The sequence below is a fragment of the Pinus tabuliformis genome, chromosome 8, assembly GCF_031772625.1.
Source record: "Pinus tabuliformis cultivar Carrire ecotype Pingquan chromosome 8, CPIR1, whole genome shotgun sequence".
Taxonomy (NCBI): Eukaryota; Viridiplantae; Streptophyta; class Pinopsida; order Pinales; family Pinaceae; genus Pinus; species Pinus tabuliformis.
In genome coordinates, this window is record NC_142294.1 from 1,392,778,490 (window position 1) to 1,392,799,533 (window position 21,044).

Sequence of the window (21,044 nt, forward strand, 5' to 3'; positions counted from 1 at the left end):
ATATCTGAAACGTCCACAGAATGACACGTGGAAGAAATCTGACAGCTAGATCTTGACCATCCATGGTGCGGCACGTGGCAAAAATCCAATGGCTAGATCCTGACTGTCCATGGTGCGACACATCACAGAAATCTGACGGCTAGATCCTGACCATCCATGGTGCCGCACGTGGCAGAAATCTGACAACCAGATCTGGACCGTCCATGGCGCGGCAAGTGGTGGAAATCTCACAACCAGATATGGACCATCTATGGCGTGGCACGTGGCAAAAATCCGATAGCCAGATTTGGACTGTCCATGGCACAGCACATGGTGGAAATTCCACGGCTAGATCTAGACCATCCATGGCGCGGCACATAGCGGAAATCTGATGCTAGATCTAGGCCGTCCATGGCGTTGCACGTGGCAGAAATCTGACGGCCAGATCTGGGGCCATCCATGGTGTGGCACGTGGCGGAAATCTGCGGTTAGATCTGAAACGTCCACAGAATGAAACGTGGCAGAAATCTGACGGCCAGATCTGAAATGTCCACAGAATGACACGTGGCAGAAATCTGACAGCTAGATCCTGACCGTCCATGGCACGGCACGTGGCAGAAATCCGATGGCTAGATCCTGACCATCCATGGCATGGCATGTGGCAGAAATCCAACGGCTAGATCTTGACTGTCCATGGCGTGAAACGTGGTAGAAATCCAATAGACAAATTCGCACTGTCCATGGTGCGACACGTGGCGGAAATCCGACAGCGAGATCTGGACCATCTATGACGTGGCAAGTGGCAGAAATTTGACAGCGAGATCTAGACCATCCATGGTGTGGTATGTGGCGGAAATCTGACGACCAGATCTGGGCCGTCCATGGCGCGGCACGTGGCAGAAATTCGACGACCAGATCTGGGGCGTCCATGGCGTCACACATGGCGGAAATCCGACGGCCAGATCTGGGTTGTCCATGGCATTGCACGTGGCAGAAATCTGACGGCCATATCTAGGCCGTCGACAAATGCCACGTGGCGAAAATCCGACAGTCAGATCTGAGCCATCCACAGAATGCCACATGGCAGAAATTCGACGCCCAGATCTTAGCCATTCATAGAATGCCACGTGGCAGAAATCCGACGATCAGATCTGGACCATCACAGGAGCCACGGGCGTCCATCTGACGACTAGATCTGGGCCGTCCAAAGGGTGCCACATGGCAAGCATCGAACGGCTAGATCTAGGCATCCGCAGGATGCCACATGGCAGGGATTGAACAACCAGATCTAGGTCGTCAACAGGGAACCATGTGGCAGGCATCGAATGACCAGATCTAGTCCATCCTCAAGGAGGCACGTGGCAGGCATCAAACAGCGAGATCTAGGCCGTCCACAAGGCACCACGTGGCAGGCATCGAATGGCTAGATTTGCGTCGTCCATAGGGAGGCACGTAGCAAGCATCGAACGACCAGATCTGGGCAGTCCATAAGGTGCCACATGGCAGAAAACGAAAGGTCAAATATAAGTCGTCCATAGAGCACCACTTGGGGGAAATCAGAAGGCAAAATCTGGGCCGTCCACAGGTCGCCACTTGGCGGAAATCGAATGGCTTGATTTCAACGCATCTTATCTCGCCACGTGGCAGTGATTCGGTGGCTTGATCTGAATGGTGATAATCAAGCCATGTGGCAGCAATCAGGTGGCTTGATCTGAATGGTAATAATCACACCACGTGGTGGCATTTTTGTGGCCAAATCTGGGCAGTTCTTAGGTGCCACATGGTGGCCATCTATCAGTGAAATCTAAGCCATTCTAAGGGTGCCACGAGCCAACCATCTAGTCGCCAAATCTGATCCATTCCACGTGCCCCAAGTTGTAGCCATCTGGCAAACTTTTTCGGATGGCGTGTCGCATGGTGAGAGTTTCGGTGGCTTGATCTGAATGGTGCTAATCAAGCCATGTGGCAACGATCAGGTGGCTTGATCTGAATGGTAATAATCACACCACGTGGTGGTGTTTTTGTGGCCAAATCTAGGCAGTTCTTGGGTGCCACATGGTGGCCATCTATCAGCGAAATCTAAGCCATTCTGAGGGTGCCATGAGCCAACCATCTAGTCGCCAAATTTGATCCATTCCACATGCACCACGTTGTAGCCATTTGGAAGTCCTTTTCAAATGGCGTGTCACATGGCGAGAGTTCCGGTGGCTTAATCTGAATGGTGATAATCAAGCCATGTGGCAGCGATCCAGTGGCTTGATCTGAATGGTAATAATCACACCATGTGGTGGTGTTTTTGTGGCCAAATCTGGGTAGTTCTTGTGGCATCTGAATGGTAATAATCACACCATGTGGTGGTGTTTTTGTGGCCAAATCTGGGTAGTTCTTGTGTGCCACATGGTGGCCATCTATTAGTGAAATCTAAGCCATTCTGAGGGTGCCACGAGGCAGCCATCTAGTTGCCAAATCTGATCCATTCCACGTGCGCCACGTTGTAGCCATCTGGCAATCCTTTTCGGATGGTGTGTCGCATGGCGAGAGTTCCGTTGGCTTGATCTGAATGGTGATAATCAAGCCATGTGGCAGTGATCAAGTGGCTTGAACTGAATGGTAATAATCACACCACGTGGTGGCATTTTTGTGGCCAACTCTGGGCAGTTCTTGGGTGCCACATGGTGGCCATCTATCAGCGAAATCTAAACCATTCTGAGGGTGCCACAAGGCAACCGTGCCACAAGGCAACCATCTGGTCGCCAAATCTGATCCATTCCACGTGCGCCAAGTTGTAGCCATCTGGCAATCCTTTTCGGATGGCGTGTCGCATGCCGAGAGTTCCGCGCGCTAATTATGCCGCATTGCAGGCAACAAAAGTATGTGATTATGGGATTTGAACTCGTGATTTCTTCATAACTAAAGAGCAAACTAACCAAATCATATACTATTCATTTAATTATGTATTGTTTTTCGTTCTTTATAACAGTGCGAACATAGTTTAAAATACACCGAAATGCTCCGGACTTGATCTCCCACCGAAAAGATCCTCTGCTCGTGTATGCACCTGTGTCTCATACCACTCATGCACCTATCACCTTTGGTGTTGCATCACCCATAAGACCACGGCCACACAAATCAACATTCCATCCTTTATAATAATGCTTTTGGAAACTTAGATATCATGGTGCACCACTTACATTGACCTCGATTGAATGCCTTCACCCGTTAATTTTGGATTTAACACTAGTTTTAATTTTGAATTATATATATATATATGAATGAATTATTTATTTGAGAAAAATATCGGCTATCTTAAGGTTTATGCCATTGAATAATTAAAATACTTCATATATTATATTTTATTATTAAATTAAAGGAATGGGATTGTTATATAGTCATTTCACATTTTATCTAATGATATTTTTTTTAAACTAAAAATTTCAAATCTATAACCACCGGTATGCCACGAATTCTCAAATCTATAAGCATATGGTATACCACAAATTCCTATTTAACTAATCTTAAACTAAAAAAATAGATTATTATTATTATAAGAAATTATTGCTTAATGGCTTATAACATGTTTTCCTTTTAATAAATAAATTCTTATTATTATAAGAAGCCATTACTTAATTGCTTACAACATGGTTTTATAAAATGATTAATTATTATTTAATAGCTTGTGACTAAGAAGGTTGAATAAAGCAAAATGATTTTATACTTTCAATCATATTAATGAATATTTTTATTTATATATATATTATTAAATAATTTATTTATTTTTTAGTTAAAATTATATAAAATATTGTAGAATATACTAATACAAATAAATTTATAAAATAAAAATACTAATACTCCCAAACCATACAATCATTTTTCTTTTTTGCTTTTTTTAAATATTTTTTTTTTCATAAACTAAGTTTTATAAAAAATAAAAATTAATTCAATCATAAACTAGGTCTGTGCCTGTGGGCAAGCACGCCAACAGGCATTGCATAAAGCATTGTGATTGTGTATAAACTAGGTATGTGCATTGTGCATTGTACATATGGGTGGGCGCGCTGAACGTGGGCATGCCCGCCTGCGGCATAGCGGGCGTGCGGCCAAAAAAAAAAAAATTCCAAAAAAATTGATATCTTCCTCCGATATTCGATGAAAGCCCATCCAACCATGTGAAAAAATATAGAAAATGGGCCTGTAACCCAAGATAAGAACCCAATTATACTTTGGCTAGACACCAGGAGCTCCTTCACCTAATTTTCTAACAATAAACTTCTCATCTGAGATCAATGAAGCTAAATCCATCACCCTGTGAAACTTGATGTTATCACTGAGGACCAACTTCACTAGATTTTATCTACGCTTTAGACATTTGTTTGAAAGCCTCCTTAGCAAAGGCCCTTTTGATTCTAAGTTCTCTACCTCCCACCATTCATCTTGTCTAGAACTCACAATTTGGTTCTATGACAAACAACCTTCAACCTCAAGTTCTTTGTAAGCTTCGGGAGTATTTGAAAACCTACAAGGTTTGGACAAAGTTAAAATACCCTCAACACTATGGATCAATATATAGAGAGTTACCACTTGAATATATAACATGAAGCTACTAATACAAGGCAACTCACCATCATCAACTAGAAATCCTTACCCAAGCTATGAAGCCACCACATAAACTTTATTATCCATAGACATAAAACCATACCATGGAAGCATACCATCAACAAACTTACCTCTAAATGTTATGTGCAAAGAGGCACTTGGGTCTGAGCCTATTCTATTTGACGACCTTGAAGCAATAATTGACACCACTTTTGTTTCAAATTACTATATGACACTAGCCCAAATAGGACACTCTCTAATGGATGATGATAAACCTCTTAACACCAATGATCTAGTACTTATGATTGGAATCTCACCAAATCTAACTAATCTCCTTCATAAATTGAGACCATAATTACAAAAAAACCCTAAGTTTGAAACTTGGAAAGAGTTAGACCCCATAAATCACCAAGTCCTTTTTGAATATGAGTAAAAACCACAAAAATCAACCCTGCATTCTAGCCTTTAAAAAGATTTAAGGAGTAATCAACCAAATCAATCTCCATTGCCTTCTCTTTTCAAAAACATAAGATCAATACTTCAATACAAATGAAAAAAGATAAAAATAAATAAATGAATATAATCCACACCATTATTATGCAAATTGAATATTAAAAATTATCCAATTGTACTAAATCAACTTAAAGAAAGCATAAAACCAACACTTTTCCTTAAATAAATACAACTTATAACATTAATACACAAATTAAACATACCAAACAAAATTATTCCATTATTAAATAAATACAACTTATAACATTAATACACAAATTAAACATACCAAACAAAATTATTCCATTATAAAAAGACCACACTGAAAAGTATATAAAATAAATAAATAATTTCAGAAACTACTTATTGGAAAAAAAATTATGATTTTTTCATAATATTTTCTTAATTTAAATTATTAAATTAACTATTTATGAAAACGATCATTAACCGGCCTAAAACACCAACCTTATTCAAACAAAATTATTCCATTATAAAAAGACCACACTGAAAAGTATATAAAAAAAATAAATATTTTCAGAAACTACTTATTGAAAAAAAATTATGATTTTTTCATCATATTTTCCTAATTTAAATTATTAAATTAACTATTTATGAAAACGATCATTAACCGGCCTAAAACACCAACCCAAAAGACACGTGGTTAAGCGAGTAGTCGAGAAATGAAGGTTCGGGGTAGTAACTAAGAGGGTTTAATTATACATTATACAATTTTATTTTTATGGTAAAAACTAATCCATGGTTATTTTTTTAATGTTCATTTGTATTAAATGAATAGTCAAGAAATCAAAGTTTGGGGTAGTAATTAAGAGTGTTCTGAACAGGGGGAGCAGTGTGAAGTAATCTTGGTATTTTATAGACTTACATATTTCTCGAAACATGTTGGACGACAAATGTATTCAAACATGACAATGAGACAAGAAATTTCAGAACATGTGGAGACAAATAATTTAGGACAAGCAAAAATTATCTCATTCGCCAAAGCTAGGAAGTGAGTTTGGGTCAATGTCAAACAATATCGAGACATTTTAAAACGAAGACTATCCTGTCTAAAATGGGAGTAGACAAGGAAGAAACGGTCTAAAAAGGAAAGTACTCGAGCCCTTCGCAAGAAGCACTCAAACAAGTCCCCTCTACAACCACATGGCAACAAGAAGTCCAGAGAAAAATTCATTGATGATTTTGCCTTATATAGTCCCACATCCACACCTCTTACCTGGTCATCTGATCTTTATGGGAAAGAATTGTTAAATGCGAAACAAAAGTTGGAGGCTTTAGAAGCTAAATAGCAGAAAATAGATCATAAAATTCATATAATAACAATTGAGAACAAGGCTTTAGCAGAAAACAATAAAGTTAACAATGTAAACTTTGAAACGGGAACTGATATTGTTACCCGTTTTGTAAAGCTAGCAAAAAAGTGACCCGATTTTGAAAAGGGGTGATGCAGAATTTAATGTTGATTTAAAAAAGTGGTAATTCTACACCATGCGCTTTTTTTAAGAGGCTCTATTTTTTTTTTATAATCCATGAAATGTAAATAATTATTTTGTAAATTTAATAACTTTGGAAGTGGTATTCTTCTTCATATTTTTTTATTTTTAATTTTTTTGTAGTGAGGCTTTTATTTTTTTGAAATGATCGGAGAATCCACAGTCGAACCAACGTTTCGAATCCCAAGTGGGATCCATCATCAGGGTAGAAGAATGATTATAAAAGAAGAGCAAACAAGAAGAATAAATACTAAGGAGGAAAAATTCAAATGGAAGAACAACAGTCGGCTAGAACCCTAAATTTTATGAAAAATTAATTTTTATTTCATATTAAATGTTATATATTATTAATAATTATCATTTAAAATAAAATAAATTAATATAATAATAACTTAAACATTAATTAATATAATGTTAATAGGATAATGATCAACTATTTTAATTTATAAATAAACCAAATTAATAAATATTTGATTTTATTGACATTATTGACAATGAAATATAATTACTTATTAATATATTCATTTATATCTTAATAAAATGGCTAATATATAAATCAATAATAATTATTTTGTAATAAATAATCATGGATTACCCAAGGTAGATATTATATTAAAAATATTAATTTTATATATTAATTAATTAATAATATTTATTTAATATAATCAATTATATTTATTTATTTAATACACTAATTAAATAAATTTATATAATTATAATAACTTATATTTATTTAATAAATTTATCAAATATATTTAATTGAATTTATTTAAAATATTATATTATATTAAAATATATATCTATCTCATTATATTAAATTATATTTATTTAATATATTAATAAATTGTATTTATTTAATATATTTAATTAATATATTAATTTTATTTATATTTAATTATATTTAATTAATCATATTTATTCACTAATTAAAACCACTTATTATCAAATTATTATTATTATTATTATAAAAATTAATATCATATTAATAAATTAATTAAAATAGTGATACATAAAATAATTATTATAAAGAAAAATTAATACATTTATTTATATATTTATTACATTTTATTAGAAAACATGTAAAGTCAAAATATAGTTAACTAATGAAAGGAATATATTAGGGTTAGCTAATTATGGAAAGAAAATAAAATATTAGAATAACAGAGGACAACGTACCTGAGGACGCATTACCTGGGGATGGGTTGACGACTCTTAACTTCTCTGATCAAGGGTAGCCAGCTTCCGCTAATTTCCAAACCATTGTCTTTGTTCAGATTCTGAGGATACTTCATAATTTCGAGAGCTTCTCTAATCTTTCGTCTGTGATGGTGTTCCTCTCTTGCTATAATAGAAGCGTTTTCCAGGCAAATATGGTGCTTAGTCTTCAAGGAGTGTTCTGCGAGTGCTGAGGTACGAGATCTTCCATTCCTGATATCAGCGCCATGTTCTTTGAGTCTTGTCTGGAGGGAGCGACCTGTTTCACCTATGTAGCTTTTTCCACAAGAACAGTCTATCTTATAGACTCCCTTAAGCTGAAGACTGTCAATATTATCTTTAACAGATTTCAAACCTTGTCTGATGGTACCGGGAGCTGAGAAATGAGTGAAGATGTTCTTTTTTCTTAGGATTTTAGCGATTTTGTCTGTAACACCAAGGATATAGGGAAGAAAAATCTTACCCTGAGGTTGATCTTGCGCCTTATGCTCATGAGATGACAACTTTCTTTCAGCCCTTTCTATGGCTCTTTTAATCTCATGCTCTTTGTAGCCTATACTCTTGAAAACTGAAACCAAATGCCTCTTTTCTTCATTCAGATGCTCTGAGTCGGAAATTCGAAGGGCTCTGATGGCAAGGGTGTTTAGAAGTTTGGAAGTTTGGTGTTCTAAACACCCTTGCCATCAGAGCCCTTCGAATTTCCGACTCAGAGCATCTGAATGAAGAAAAGAGGCATTTGGTTTCAGTTTTCAAGAGTATAGGCTACAAAGAGCATGAGATTAAAAGAGCCATAGAAAGAGCTGAAAGAAAGTTGTCATCTCATGAGCATAAGGCGCAAGATCAACCTCAGGGTAAGATTTTTCTTCCCTATATCCTTGGTGTTACAGACAAAATCGCTAAAATCCTAAGAAAAAAGAACATCTTCACTCATTTCTCAGCTCCCGGTACCATCAGACAAGGTTTGAAATCTGTTAAAGATAATATTGACAGTCTTCAGCTTAAGGGAGTCTATAAGATAGACTGTTCTTGTGGAAAAAGCTACATAGGTGAAACAGGTCGCTCCCTCCAGACAAGACTCAAAGAACATGGCGCTGATATCAGGAATGGAAGATCTCGTACCTCAGCACTCGCAGAACACTCCTTGAAGACTAAGCACCATATTTGCCTGGAAAACGCTTCTATTATAGCAAGAGAGGAACACCATCACAGACGAAAGATTAGAGAAGCTCTCGAAATTATGAAGTATCCTCAGAATCTGAACAGAGACAATGGTTTGGAAATTAGCGGAAGCTGGCTGCCCTTGATCAGAGAAGTTAAGAGTCGTCAACCCATCCCCAGGTAATGCGTCCTCAGGTACGTTGTCCTCTGTTATTCTAATATTTTATTTTCTTTCCATAATTAGCTAACCCTAATATATTCCTTTCATTAGTTAACTATATTTTGACTTTACATGTTTTCTAATAAAATGTAATAAATATATAAATAAATGTATTAATTTTTCTTTATAATAATTATTTTATGTATCACTATTTTAATTAATTTATTAATATGATATTAATTTTTATAATAATAATAATAATAATTTGATAATAAGTGGTTTTAATTAGTGAATAAATATGATTAATTAAATATAATTAAATATAAATAAATTAATATATTAATATATTAATTAAATATATTAAATAAATACTATTAAATAAATACAATTTATTAATATATTAAATAAATATAATTAAATATATTTAATAATTATAATTAATTAATATATTAAATAAATATAATTTAATATAATGAGATAGCTATATATTTTAATATAATATAATATTTTAAATAAATTCAATTAAATATATTTAATAAATTTATTAAATAAATATAAGTTATTATAATTATATAAATTTATTTAATTAGTGTATTAAATAAATAAATATAATTGATTATATTAAATAAATATTATTAATTAATTAATATATAAAATTAATATTTTTAATATAATATCTACCTTGGGTAATCCATGATTATTTATTACAAAATAATTATTATTGATTTATATATTAGCCATTTTATTAAGATATAAATGAATATATTAATAAGTAATTATATTTCATTGTCAATAAAATCAAATATTTATTAATTTGGTTTATTTATAAATTAAAATAGTTGATCATTATCCTATTAACATTATATTAATTAATGTTTAAGTTATTATTATATTAATTTATTTTATTTTAAATGATAATTATTAATAATATATAACATTTAATATGAAATAAAAATTAATTTTTCATAAAATTTAGGGTTCTAGCCGACTGTTGTTCTTCCATTTGAATTTTTCCTCCTTAGTATTTATTCTTCCTGTTTGCTCTTCTTTTATCATCATTCTTCTACCCTGATGATGGATCCCACTTGGGATTCGAAACGTTGGTTCGAAAATAATTCTACTGTGGATTCTCCGATCATTTCAAAAGATAAAAACCACAGATCTCTCAAATCCAGAGGCTTTTATTGTTTTGCATATTTATAGAAGGTTGATATTTTGCATTTTTGATATTCTACATATTTATATATCGCTAATTAAATTTTCAATCCACATGAAATAATTGTTTCTAAAAAACATATATAAAAAAGACAAAATGAAAAATAAAAATTGTTAAAAAAAATTATCTCATAAACCATAAAATAATTTGGGGAAAAAAATTTAAAAAAAATATAAATATAAAATTAAGTAAAAAAAAAAAAAAACATAAAAAAAAACTAGTAAAATTAATATTAAAAAAACAAAAACTAACTTAAAAAAATAAAAATTATTTAAAAAAAAACCAAAAAATTCTTAAAATTAAAAAAAAAAAATTAACATTAAATTTTATTTTTTTTTTAAATAATTTTTTTTTATTAAAAATAATTATTATTATTAACCATTTTTTTAAAACATTTTTTTTTTTATTTAAAAAAAAAAATATTCATTAATTTTTTTTAAATTTTTTTAAACTAATTAGAATTTTTATTTTAAAATTTTAAAAATATTATTTATTAAAAAAATATATTTTGGTTTTTTTTTTTAACATTTTAACTATAAATTTTAAAATATATAATTATTATCTTAAAAAAAATTATCCATTTAAAAATTTTCGCCACCGCGGGTGGCCGAGGGACTGGCGTCGGACAGGCCCTCCGCCCACCGCCGCGCCACTATTTCGAAATGGTGAAATTTTACTTTTGAAAAAAAAAATGTTTTCCCAACATTAACACTTTTCGTTTTGAGGATGTTTTTTGGACAATTTTTGTGCAAAAATTTGGTTTTCACTGCCATTTTTAAAACATGTTGAAAATTTACCCAAGAAAAAAATGTGTTATTCCAGCATCAACACTTTTCGTTTTTAACACTGTTTTTGATGTTTTTTTGAGGTTTTTTTGCCAGAGTTCCCAATTTGAGTTTATAGTTCCCGTTTCAAAGTTTACATTGTTAGTTTTAAAAGAACAAATGGCATTGCTACATGAAGCTCTCCTGATAGGGAAGACAAAATGGAAATGTATGAAGGTAGATGTGAAAAACATAAATAAATTTGTAGTGGAAAGTACAAAGGTGGTGAATGCGAAATAATCCAAAGATAAAGGGAAAATGATTGCCCAAATAGATAACCATGAAAAGAAAGCAAGAGAAGAAAGGAAAAGAGATTCCACCAAAGTTTTATGCTAATAAGAAAGGAGAAACAAACATTCAAGTTGACAACATGCAAGATAGAGAATGAAAGGAAAGACAAAATAGGGCAACAAACATAATTATTAAAGGGGTGAAAGACTATGGGAAAATGAATGTACTCTTTACAATGAGATAAATGCATTCATACATGACAACGAGACAAGAAATTTTAAAACATGTGGAGACAAATGATTTAAGACAAGTGAAAATTGTCTCAACCACCAAAGCTAGGAAGTGGGTTTGGGTCAATGCCAAACAATATCAAGGCATTTTAAAATGAAGACTGGCCCATCGAAAATGGGAGCATACAAAGAAAAACGGTTTAAAAAGGAAAGTATTAGAGCCCTTCGCAAGAAGCACTCAAACAAGTCCCCTCTACAAGCACGTGGCAACAAGAAGTCCAAAGAAAAATTATTGATGATTCTGTGTTATATAGTCCCACATCCACACCTCTCACCTGGTCATCTAATCTTTATGTGAAAGAATTGTTAAATGCGAAACAAAGGTTGGAGGTTTTAGAAGCTAAAGAGCAGGAAAGAGATCATAAAATTCATATAATAACAGTTGAGAACAAGGCTTTAGCAAAAAGCAATAAAGTTTTAAAAGAACAAGAGGCATTGCTACAAGAAACTCTCTTGATAAGGAAGACAAAATGGAAATGTATGAAGGCAGATGTGCAAAACATAAAGAAATTTGTAGTGGTAAGTATAGAGGTGGTGAATGTGAAATCATTTGAGGATAAAGGGAAAATTATTGCCCAAATAGATAGCCATGAAGAGAAAGCAAGAGAAGAAAGGAAAGGATTCCACCAAAGTTTTCTGCTAATAAGGAGGGAGAAACAAACATTCAGGTTGACAACATGCAAGATAGAGAATGAAAGGAAAGACAAAATAGGGCAACAAACATAATTATTAAAGGGGTGAAAGACTATGGAAAAAATGAATGCACTCTTGACCTTGCAAGAGACTTCTTGAAAGACAAGTCGTTATTGCAAGGACAAATATGCCAAGCATGGAGGGTGGAGAACTTTAACGGTGAGAGAGTTGGGCCCATAAAATTCATCATGCCTAGCTTGCATGATAAATATATCATTCTAAGCAAGAAGCATCTCTTGAGGGGTTCTCGCTTTTTCTTAGAAGAAGATTTAACTGTAAAACAACAGGAGGAAATGTTAAAGGTTAGGACAGCAAGAGATGAAGGCAAGAGAGAATGGATTTATAAAGGCAAAGTTGTGATAACGCCATTTGGACCTCTTTCCAAAATAGAGCAGCAAGATGGTAATAAATAAGAGGCAACAAACACTTCAACAAAAAATCAGGAAGCAAGGTCAGTATGGGAAAGCAGGGACAAAAACTCAAATGTGACTCTTGCATATCAAAATAAATAGCAATCAAGTCATACCCAGGTTTCCTTAAGATTAGTTTGTTGGAATTGCAGAGGTTACCCACATAAACGAGGACCTGGGTTAGGGCCTATTGCGGAATATAGAGACATAATTTGCCGCATAGAAACACATGAGCATGAAGGGTGCAAGACACCTCTGTTTGAAGGACACTGGAAGATGGCAGTGTGGAACAAAGCATCAGGGAATGGCAAAGGGCACAAGGGTATCATGGTTTTAGTAAGGGAGAAAGAAGGTTGTCTCATTCAGTTAGAAAAATAAGACTCGAATAAGCAATTCATTTGGTTTAAAATATCAGTAAATGGAAACCACATCAGAATTGCAACACATTATTTTGCGCCGCAAGTTTCAAAAATCTACAGAGGTAGAGGGCTTAACCACAAAGATCCATTTGCAGCCTTAAAAGCGAATATTGCAACATATTCACAGCCAGGTGAAGTCCTTATAGTGGGTGATTTCAATGCTAGGACTGCAAGTGAACAAGCTAGCATTCTTTGTTGTAAATATAATTGCGACCCTATTTGGCTTACAGAAGGGAGTAATCATCAATGGGAAAGAACTTCAAAGGACAAGGGCTATAATCTCTTTGGTGAACAATTGTTTACTCTATGTGGGGCCTTTGATTTAGTCATTTGTAATGGCTTGACTAAATGGGAAACTCTGGTAATTTCACTTGCAATACTTAAAATGGAGCAAGTGTAGTAGATTATGTAATTTTCTCGCATGGTTTATGTGAGAAAATGGAGGAAGTTTTGATTGGGGATCAATTGTGGGACTTAAAATCAAATCACAATCCAATTTATTTATGTTTCTCTTGGACTATAAAGAAACAATTAGAGTAAAAATTCAGCATGTCCAACAAAATCTCCCACGGGGAATAATTCTTTTGACTCCAGAAAATTGTAATATCTTCAAAATGACGTTAGAGAGGCTCTTCGAGAAGGAGAAAATCACAATTCACAGCCTTCATAGTCATGAATTAACACATTTAATTCAATGCGCACTTGCAAAGTACAAAAGAGCAAAAATTAAGAAGTCTAAAACAAATTGCTTTCGGTTAATACTTTGGTTTGATGAGGAATGAAAAAAGGCAAGGAGAATGTGGAAAGATTCAAACAAGGATACCACAAAGCTCACAACTTACAAGTAGTTATTAAGCAAGAAAAAGGCTGATTTCATGGTTTCAAGGAAGGAAGAACTAATCTTCCTTGGGAAAAATAATCCCAAATTATTTTGGAATGAGCTCAAACAAAAAAAGATATAAACTGGAAATAGTATTAAACTTCTAAATGGTTTAACTATGCAAGACAACTCTATGTGCAGGGTCCCAAGGTTGACCCTTCCCCCTTCGTCAACACTGATACTGAACTCTTCACGATACAAGAGGTAAAGATGGGTATCAAGAAGTTGGGTGTTGGAAAAGCAAAAGACTTAGCTGAACTCCAAGCAGAATATCTAAAGTGGAGCTCAAAGATCCTTGCACCTCACATTACAAAAAATTTCAACAACATCATACAACAGGGGCTTCCCACAGATTGGACAACTAGTCTGGCAATACCTCTTTTCAAAGTCAATAATCCCTCCAATTATAGGACCATCATGATAAACCCTTTGTTTGCAAAGCTATTTGGAAGCACGCTAGAAAATAAAATTAGCGAGTGGGCAGAAGAAAGAGATAGATGTGCTAAAGGGCAAGCAAGTTTTAGACCTAAACATTCCACAATTGATCATTGTATAACTTTAAGGCACATCATTGAAAAAATTTGGGAGAAAAAGGAAGAAGTCTTTTATTGTTTTGTTGATTTCAGAAAAGTGTTTGACTCGGTTCCTAGAAATAAGCTTTGGCACAGAATGGAGGAACTTTGGGTTCCTAAACATTTGAGAGCAGTTGTGCATAGGCTATATGAAGAGGTGAAAGTCAAAATTAGAACTTCAACAAGCATTTCTGAAAGTTTTAGAAGCGATATCAGGGTAAAGCAAGGTTTCACATTGTCTCCTACCGTTTTGGTTTATATATCGACAAGCTTGAGGAGTGGTTAAATTCGCAAGGGGTCAATGGTATCTATTTGGGCAAGTTTGTTGTAAGGCTTCTTTTGTATGCAAATGAGCTTATCTGATTGCTAAATCGGCTCTTGGTTTGCAAGAGCACTTACTATCCCTTGAGAATTTTTGTAGTAGTGTGGGGATGCAAGTCAATATCAGCAAAACAAAAATAGTGGATTTCTCTAAGAAAAAAAAACATAACCAGCATAAGTTCTACTTTGAAGGCAACATTCTAGAAGAATTTGCGGATTACAAATACCTCGGGATTGACTTCAACAAAAATCTAAGCTAGGATGGTTGTAGAAAGAAAAGAACTTTGGGGGGTTGGAAAGCATTTTATGCTTTTCAAAATAGATGTAGAGAGGTAGAGTTATGGAACTGTACAACCACTCAAACTCTTTTTAAGCTTCTAGTGATTCCGGTGATTCTCTATGGTTGTGAACAATAGGCTAGCAGTACATCCGACATGTAGTGGAGACAAATGGAGAAAATTCTGAATCGTTTGATTACAAACAAATTCAAGATTAAAAGTGCAGTTCCTTATGCTATCTTGTTAAGTGAAACAATGGTTGCTCCTATTGAAGTAATTGCGATGGTGCAAGTCATAAGGTATTTAAAAAAAAATTGAGCAAATGGAAGATGGTAGATGGCCTAAAGGTTGTATTTAATGACAAATTGTACCAACAACAAAAAAACCTTGAATGCAGCAAAATAACAAATGTTGTATTAAATGGGGTATTTGCTTGAATGCGTGTCCTATAAACAACAAAGAGATAAAATCTTTTGTTATGGAAAAGTTCCATAAGCGTACTTGGGATAAGGAACTAAGAAGAAAGAAAAAGTACTATATTGAAGTGTTTAATCCCACTCATAGTCATCAATCAAAAGTATACATAGAGACCAATATCTCTTGGAAAGCCAAAATTCTTATTCTCATAAACTCCGTTGTGAAACAAAGTGCTGGAAAAGGCCAAAAAAAGTGTGGGAGGAAAGAGTATGCATTTTTTGTTCTCCCAGAAAAGTGGAAACAAAAAAAACATTTCATTTTAGAATGTGAGGCCTTCAAAGGCAACAAAAAAAGTTATGCAAATATGCTGCTAGCTAACTCTTGAGATAATCTATTTAGCGAGGGGTTGTCGAGAAACTGGGAGCATTTATTGTGAAGCTTCACAGAAAAAAGGTTGAATATATCACAGGGGCTTCACTGGTGGAACAATACCATACCACATGGGTTCATATTGGGGGATATATAATAAGGAAAATTTTACTTAATATATTGGGGGATATATGGGGGTAAGGGGTTTTTATATTAGCAAGTATAAAAAATGAAACTCAAAATTAATGAAAAAATATAAAGTGGTATAAAAAATGTTAATGAAAAATGGATACCTATAATATCTAGTGAAAGTAGGGGTCCTTTAAAATGGGGAGGCGTATTGAGTTCATATTGGTAGGGGGTTAAATAATGTGATTTTTAGAAGTATTTTCCAATATGTAATCCAATTAGGGGTATTGTTTAGTATGCCATGAACGCACGCGGTATGTCAGAGGTTCATTGAGTGAAGCTCTCGTGGAATACATCAAACAAATAAAAAAGCAATCTGTCCCATAAGCTATCTTTAACCTCATAAACGTTAAAATAATTTTTCTTTCTTTCTTCTATATGTGAAAATTGAATTCCAATAATAAATATAATAATATTTATTATAAACTAATTGACAAAACAATCTAGAAAAAGAACTAAACATTTTTCACGTCGTAAACAATTATTTTATATTATTAATATTCAAATAGAAAAAAGAAAAATATAAACACTTTGAGACTATATAGTTGCTCAAATTAATTCATTCCGAAGTATGAACATAGTCTCTAAGCATTGAATCCACGGAACCATGATTGAGTGGATGTCAATGATCGAAATCCAAATAAATTTCAGCCTTTTTTTTCATATAGGGTACTGACTTTTCTATTTTGACTAACGGGCCATAAATCAGAGTAACATAATCAATCAAAAAAATATTTAGGATTGGGATTTCCATGGAAACCTATCCGCCTAAATTTTACATGTACATAATATGTAAACCAATTTGGTTTTTTCTTTGTTTCCATTAGCATGACGTTATAGCCCAGCAAAATTTACTAGTATACCCATGATATCTTGACAAAATTACAAAATCAAATTTGCAAATTGTTTACCTAGTCCAATTCAACAACTCGTTGCTAAATTGGACCTTTCAATTTGCTAATATGAAAAAATGAATTTCAATAGTTTGCCATGGCCCAATATATCATGTTTTTAATAGGACATAAGTTCACATAGAATGCAAACTGTAATTGTTAAAACCAAATGATTGCTTCCTTGTAATTTATATAATCATCTTGCTCAATAATAATCCTTTTGATATATGGGAATATTGACAATAGTGGCCATCAGTGACCTTTAGAAGAAAGAAAATTCAAATAATCAACGTCATCTACTACCTGTTTCTATAATATACATCATGGATTGTATATAAGTCATGTCATTTTAATATATGCAAGTTGACATTGTCTTGATAGAGACTAAATTCTTCTATGTGGGTCACAACTTGATTGACTGTCATCCACACCTCTTTTATTTTACTTGGTTTTCCATTTACCATCTCTACAATGGTGAACTCCCGCTTCGTTGTCCCGGTTGTCCAATCGTCAGGAGATGACCCTTTCCCATGCAGGTTTTTGCTGCCATCTCCATTTTCAACAGCCAAACTTTTCACCCTTGGTACAATAGCTCCATTCAAGTATAAGATGCCATCGTCTCCCATCACTAGCATGGTTCTTGGATTATCACTAAAAGCTAACTTCTTATGCATATGCCCAAATACAACAAGGGGAATGCTGAATTGAGTATTGCTCTTCAAGAGTGATATTGCTTCTGTTAAGTCTGCATCAGAAAAAGGAAACAATAGGAAATATAAGATCATTTACATAAACCCTATAAATCACTAACACAAGCTATATTTTGCAGCATTGCTAAGTCTGTATCGAAAAAGGAAACAATAGGAAATATAATATCAAATACATAAACCCTATGAATCAGTGACACAAGCTATATTTTGCAGACTTGCTATGATTTCACGATTCCTCCATGACAACATAAAACTAACGACAGCTCCCGCAAACAAGTATTAAACGCTGAAATGATAATTAGATCACTACGAGAATCTAGGCATAAAGTCACCAGAAGAGTCGTGCTCCAAAATCAGACTCAAATTTGATTAGCTAATATGTTTAAACGAGGTAAACATTCTACCACACAATGTAGGGTTAATTTGAAGGGATTGCAAGTGTTTTATAAATGTTCTAGTCTTCAAAACATTTGGATCTTTATGTCCATATTCATCTATGTATTTGTAAAATATGTGTGTGTTGTGTTCTTTTTTGTTGAAAATGTAATTAGTGTGGCTCTTCATAATGTAACTCAAATGTACTATTGAAATATATATTAAATTCATCTATTACATTCATTATTATTATTTTATTTTCTAGTCGAAGCATGTTCTCCATGCTTGTAGGCTTATTTGAGTCTAAAAGAAAAATTGTCACGAGTCACAAATATTATTGAGTCAAAGTCCCATTTGGACTATTTTGTAAGAAAAAGAAAAATCATTTTATTTGAGTCAAAAAGTCAATTTTGTCCACTGTAACATGAATCAGCCACTGATCGCGAGTGCTCGCGAGTAAAAAACGGCTTGGCAGACAAACAATCCGATTCAAAACTCTGCGAGTCAAACTCGCATTGACTGAGTTTGACTCGTGGTCAATGCGAGTCTGCGATTTTTGTGACTTTCCCGTGTTTTTGTCGTTTTATTCCCGATTTCTGATTTCATTTAGGTTTTTTGCCGCTAGTTTCTAAACATTAAAGCGTTTCGGGTTACGCCGCATGAACGCCACGGACCTTGCAGAGATGCTGAGGCATTTCAGTTCGCAGAGACACTGCATTAGTTTGCAGTTAGTTTGCAGAGACATTGAATAGACGTCGTGTTAGTTTGCAGAGACGTTGTGTTCCGGAATCCAAACTTTGCAATTTGTAGTTGCACCGACGCCGCATACCAGACTTTGCTAGGACACCACGGGCTTTGCAGAGACACTAAGATGAGCGACGTTGAGAGGTTTCGGGTGGTTTGGAGAGACGAGCGACGTTGAGGGGTTTCAGGTTCTTATTATTTCTATCACGTGAGAGTTGGCTTTGGGATTGATTTCCATGCATCATTGGGCTTTTTCCTTCACGTGTTTTTCCCATTGCTCTGAGTCCCTATACTCCAGCATGATAGGCACAACCGCACAGTGACTGGTCCTACTCTTGGGATTTTCTTGAAGTCTATTCAACAGAGTCACAGACAGACATGGTCGACTCTAGACTCTAGAGAGACAGTGGTTTAAAATTTAAATATGCACATCTGAAGGTCCATCTTCATACTCTCCAAACTTGTTGAGCAACTGTAGTCAAAAGTTTTTAACTGTTATCATAGATTAGAAACAGCATTGCATACTTTTGACTAGAATCATACATGAAAATTTGTTTTATTGAAATATAGGACAGCACATAAATTATCACGCTTGCATATACATCATTTGAGTCTCCATGGATGATTCAATAAGCACATATATGGAATTTTTAATTTTAATCTTTTATTGTCTTTCACTGTTTATAGGAGCCAAATTAAACAGAAGGCAGTGGGCACAACTCCAAATCTTAACAGAATCCACAATTTAAACACAAGTCCAAAACAACAACAATGCCAAGGGAGAAGGACTTTGCTTGGGCTTATTGTGACAAGATTCCCGGAGACCCCAAGCTCCTTTGTAAATTTTGCAAAGCGAAATGTAGTGGAGGTATTTATAGATTCAAGTTCCACCTTGCACAAATACCTGGCCATGATATAGGTCATGGCAACAAGGTTGACGAAAATGTCAAACACCACGCAACCTTGGACATTGATATGTTGTGTCAGCGTAATGCCAAGAAAGCAATGCAAAATATTGAAATAGGAACTCTTGGAGATGATGGTTTTTCTTCCACTACCCACTTGACACCTCCCTCTCTTGAATCCTCAATGTCGTTCCCAAGTTTCCTACACATGCCTCCAAGTCCAAGTCAAACTCAAGGCCAAATGAATCCTCCTTCCTTCAACACTGGAGGTGGAAACATAAACACCTTTTTTGCTCCCCGCACAAAACCTGGTTCCCAACCTACCTTGGATGCCACTGGTTGGAAAAAAAATATCCATAGTCAGGGAAAGAAGGCCATTACTAAATTTTGGTACTATTCTGACATACCTTCCACTGTGCCAAAAGTCCTTATTGGCAAGCTATGATTGATGCGGTTGCTATTACAGGTCCAGGGTTCAAAGCCCCTTCATCAGAGAGCCTTAGGACAGATATGTTGTTAGAGAGTGTTGAAGATGTCATGCTTGTGCTATCTGAGTTTTGTTCATCATGGGTAGAAACAGGGCGCACCATCATGAGTGATGGATGGACAGATCAGAGGAAAGAAACTTTAATAAATTTCCTTGTATCTTGTCCAACAGGCACAATGTTTCTCAAATTAGTGGATGCTTCAGACAAGGTTAAGACTGCCCAACTTATCTGTGAAATGATGGAGGAAGTCATTCAAGAAGTGGGAGAAGAACATGTTGTACAAATTGTCACTGATAATGCAGCGAATTATATCGCTGCTAGTAGACTTTTTGAGATTAGGCACCCCACTATTTTTTGGACCTCTTGTGCTGCCCATTGCATATATTTAATGCTTTAGGACATTGGTAAGCTTCATTGGATACATGAGGTTGTTGAGAAGGCAAAATCCATAACCAAATACCTATACAACCACACTATTGTCCTAAACACCATGAGAAAGTACTGTTAAAATTGGCAACTAGGGCCAAACTCCATGTGGGCCATCTTATTTATGGAAACTGATATTTTTCTTGGATTCCTCTCATTGAGAGGTGTAGGATTGATCTAAAGATCATCCAATTCCGATAACTATTCATGGAGTTATGAATTTATTTGTGTTATAAGACAATTCGTCAAGGTCGGCCAACAAACAAATAACCCACACATGTGCTCA

At 34.5% G+C, this 21,044-nt stretch overlaps 1 protein-coding gene across 4 annotated transcripts in view; it reads right to left on the bottom strand.

Annotated features, from left to right (window-relative positions):
* Positions 1 to 17,261: 17,261 nt before the first annotated feature.
* LOC149240758 (Calcineurin-like metallo-phosphoesterase superfamily protein) overlaps positions 17,262 to 21,044 on the bottom strand; it is a 210,953-nt gene continuing 207,170 nt past the window's right edge. For all 4 annotated transcript variants that reach the window (XM_089373806.1, XM_089373805.1, XM_089373807.1 and 1 more), the window contains one exon: positions 17,262 to 17,855. In XM_089373806.1, the coding sequence (XP_089229932.1) occupies positions 17,455 to 17,855 (401 nt within the window). In that variant the 3' untranslated portion in view covers positions 17,262 to 17,454. The remainder of the gene's footprint in view (positions 17,856 to 21,044) is intronic.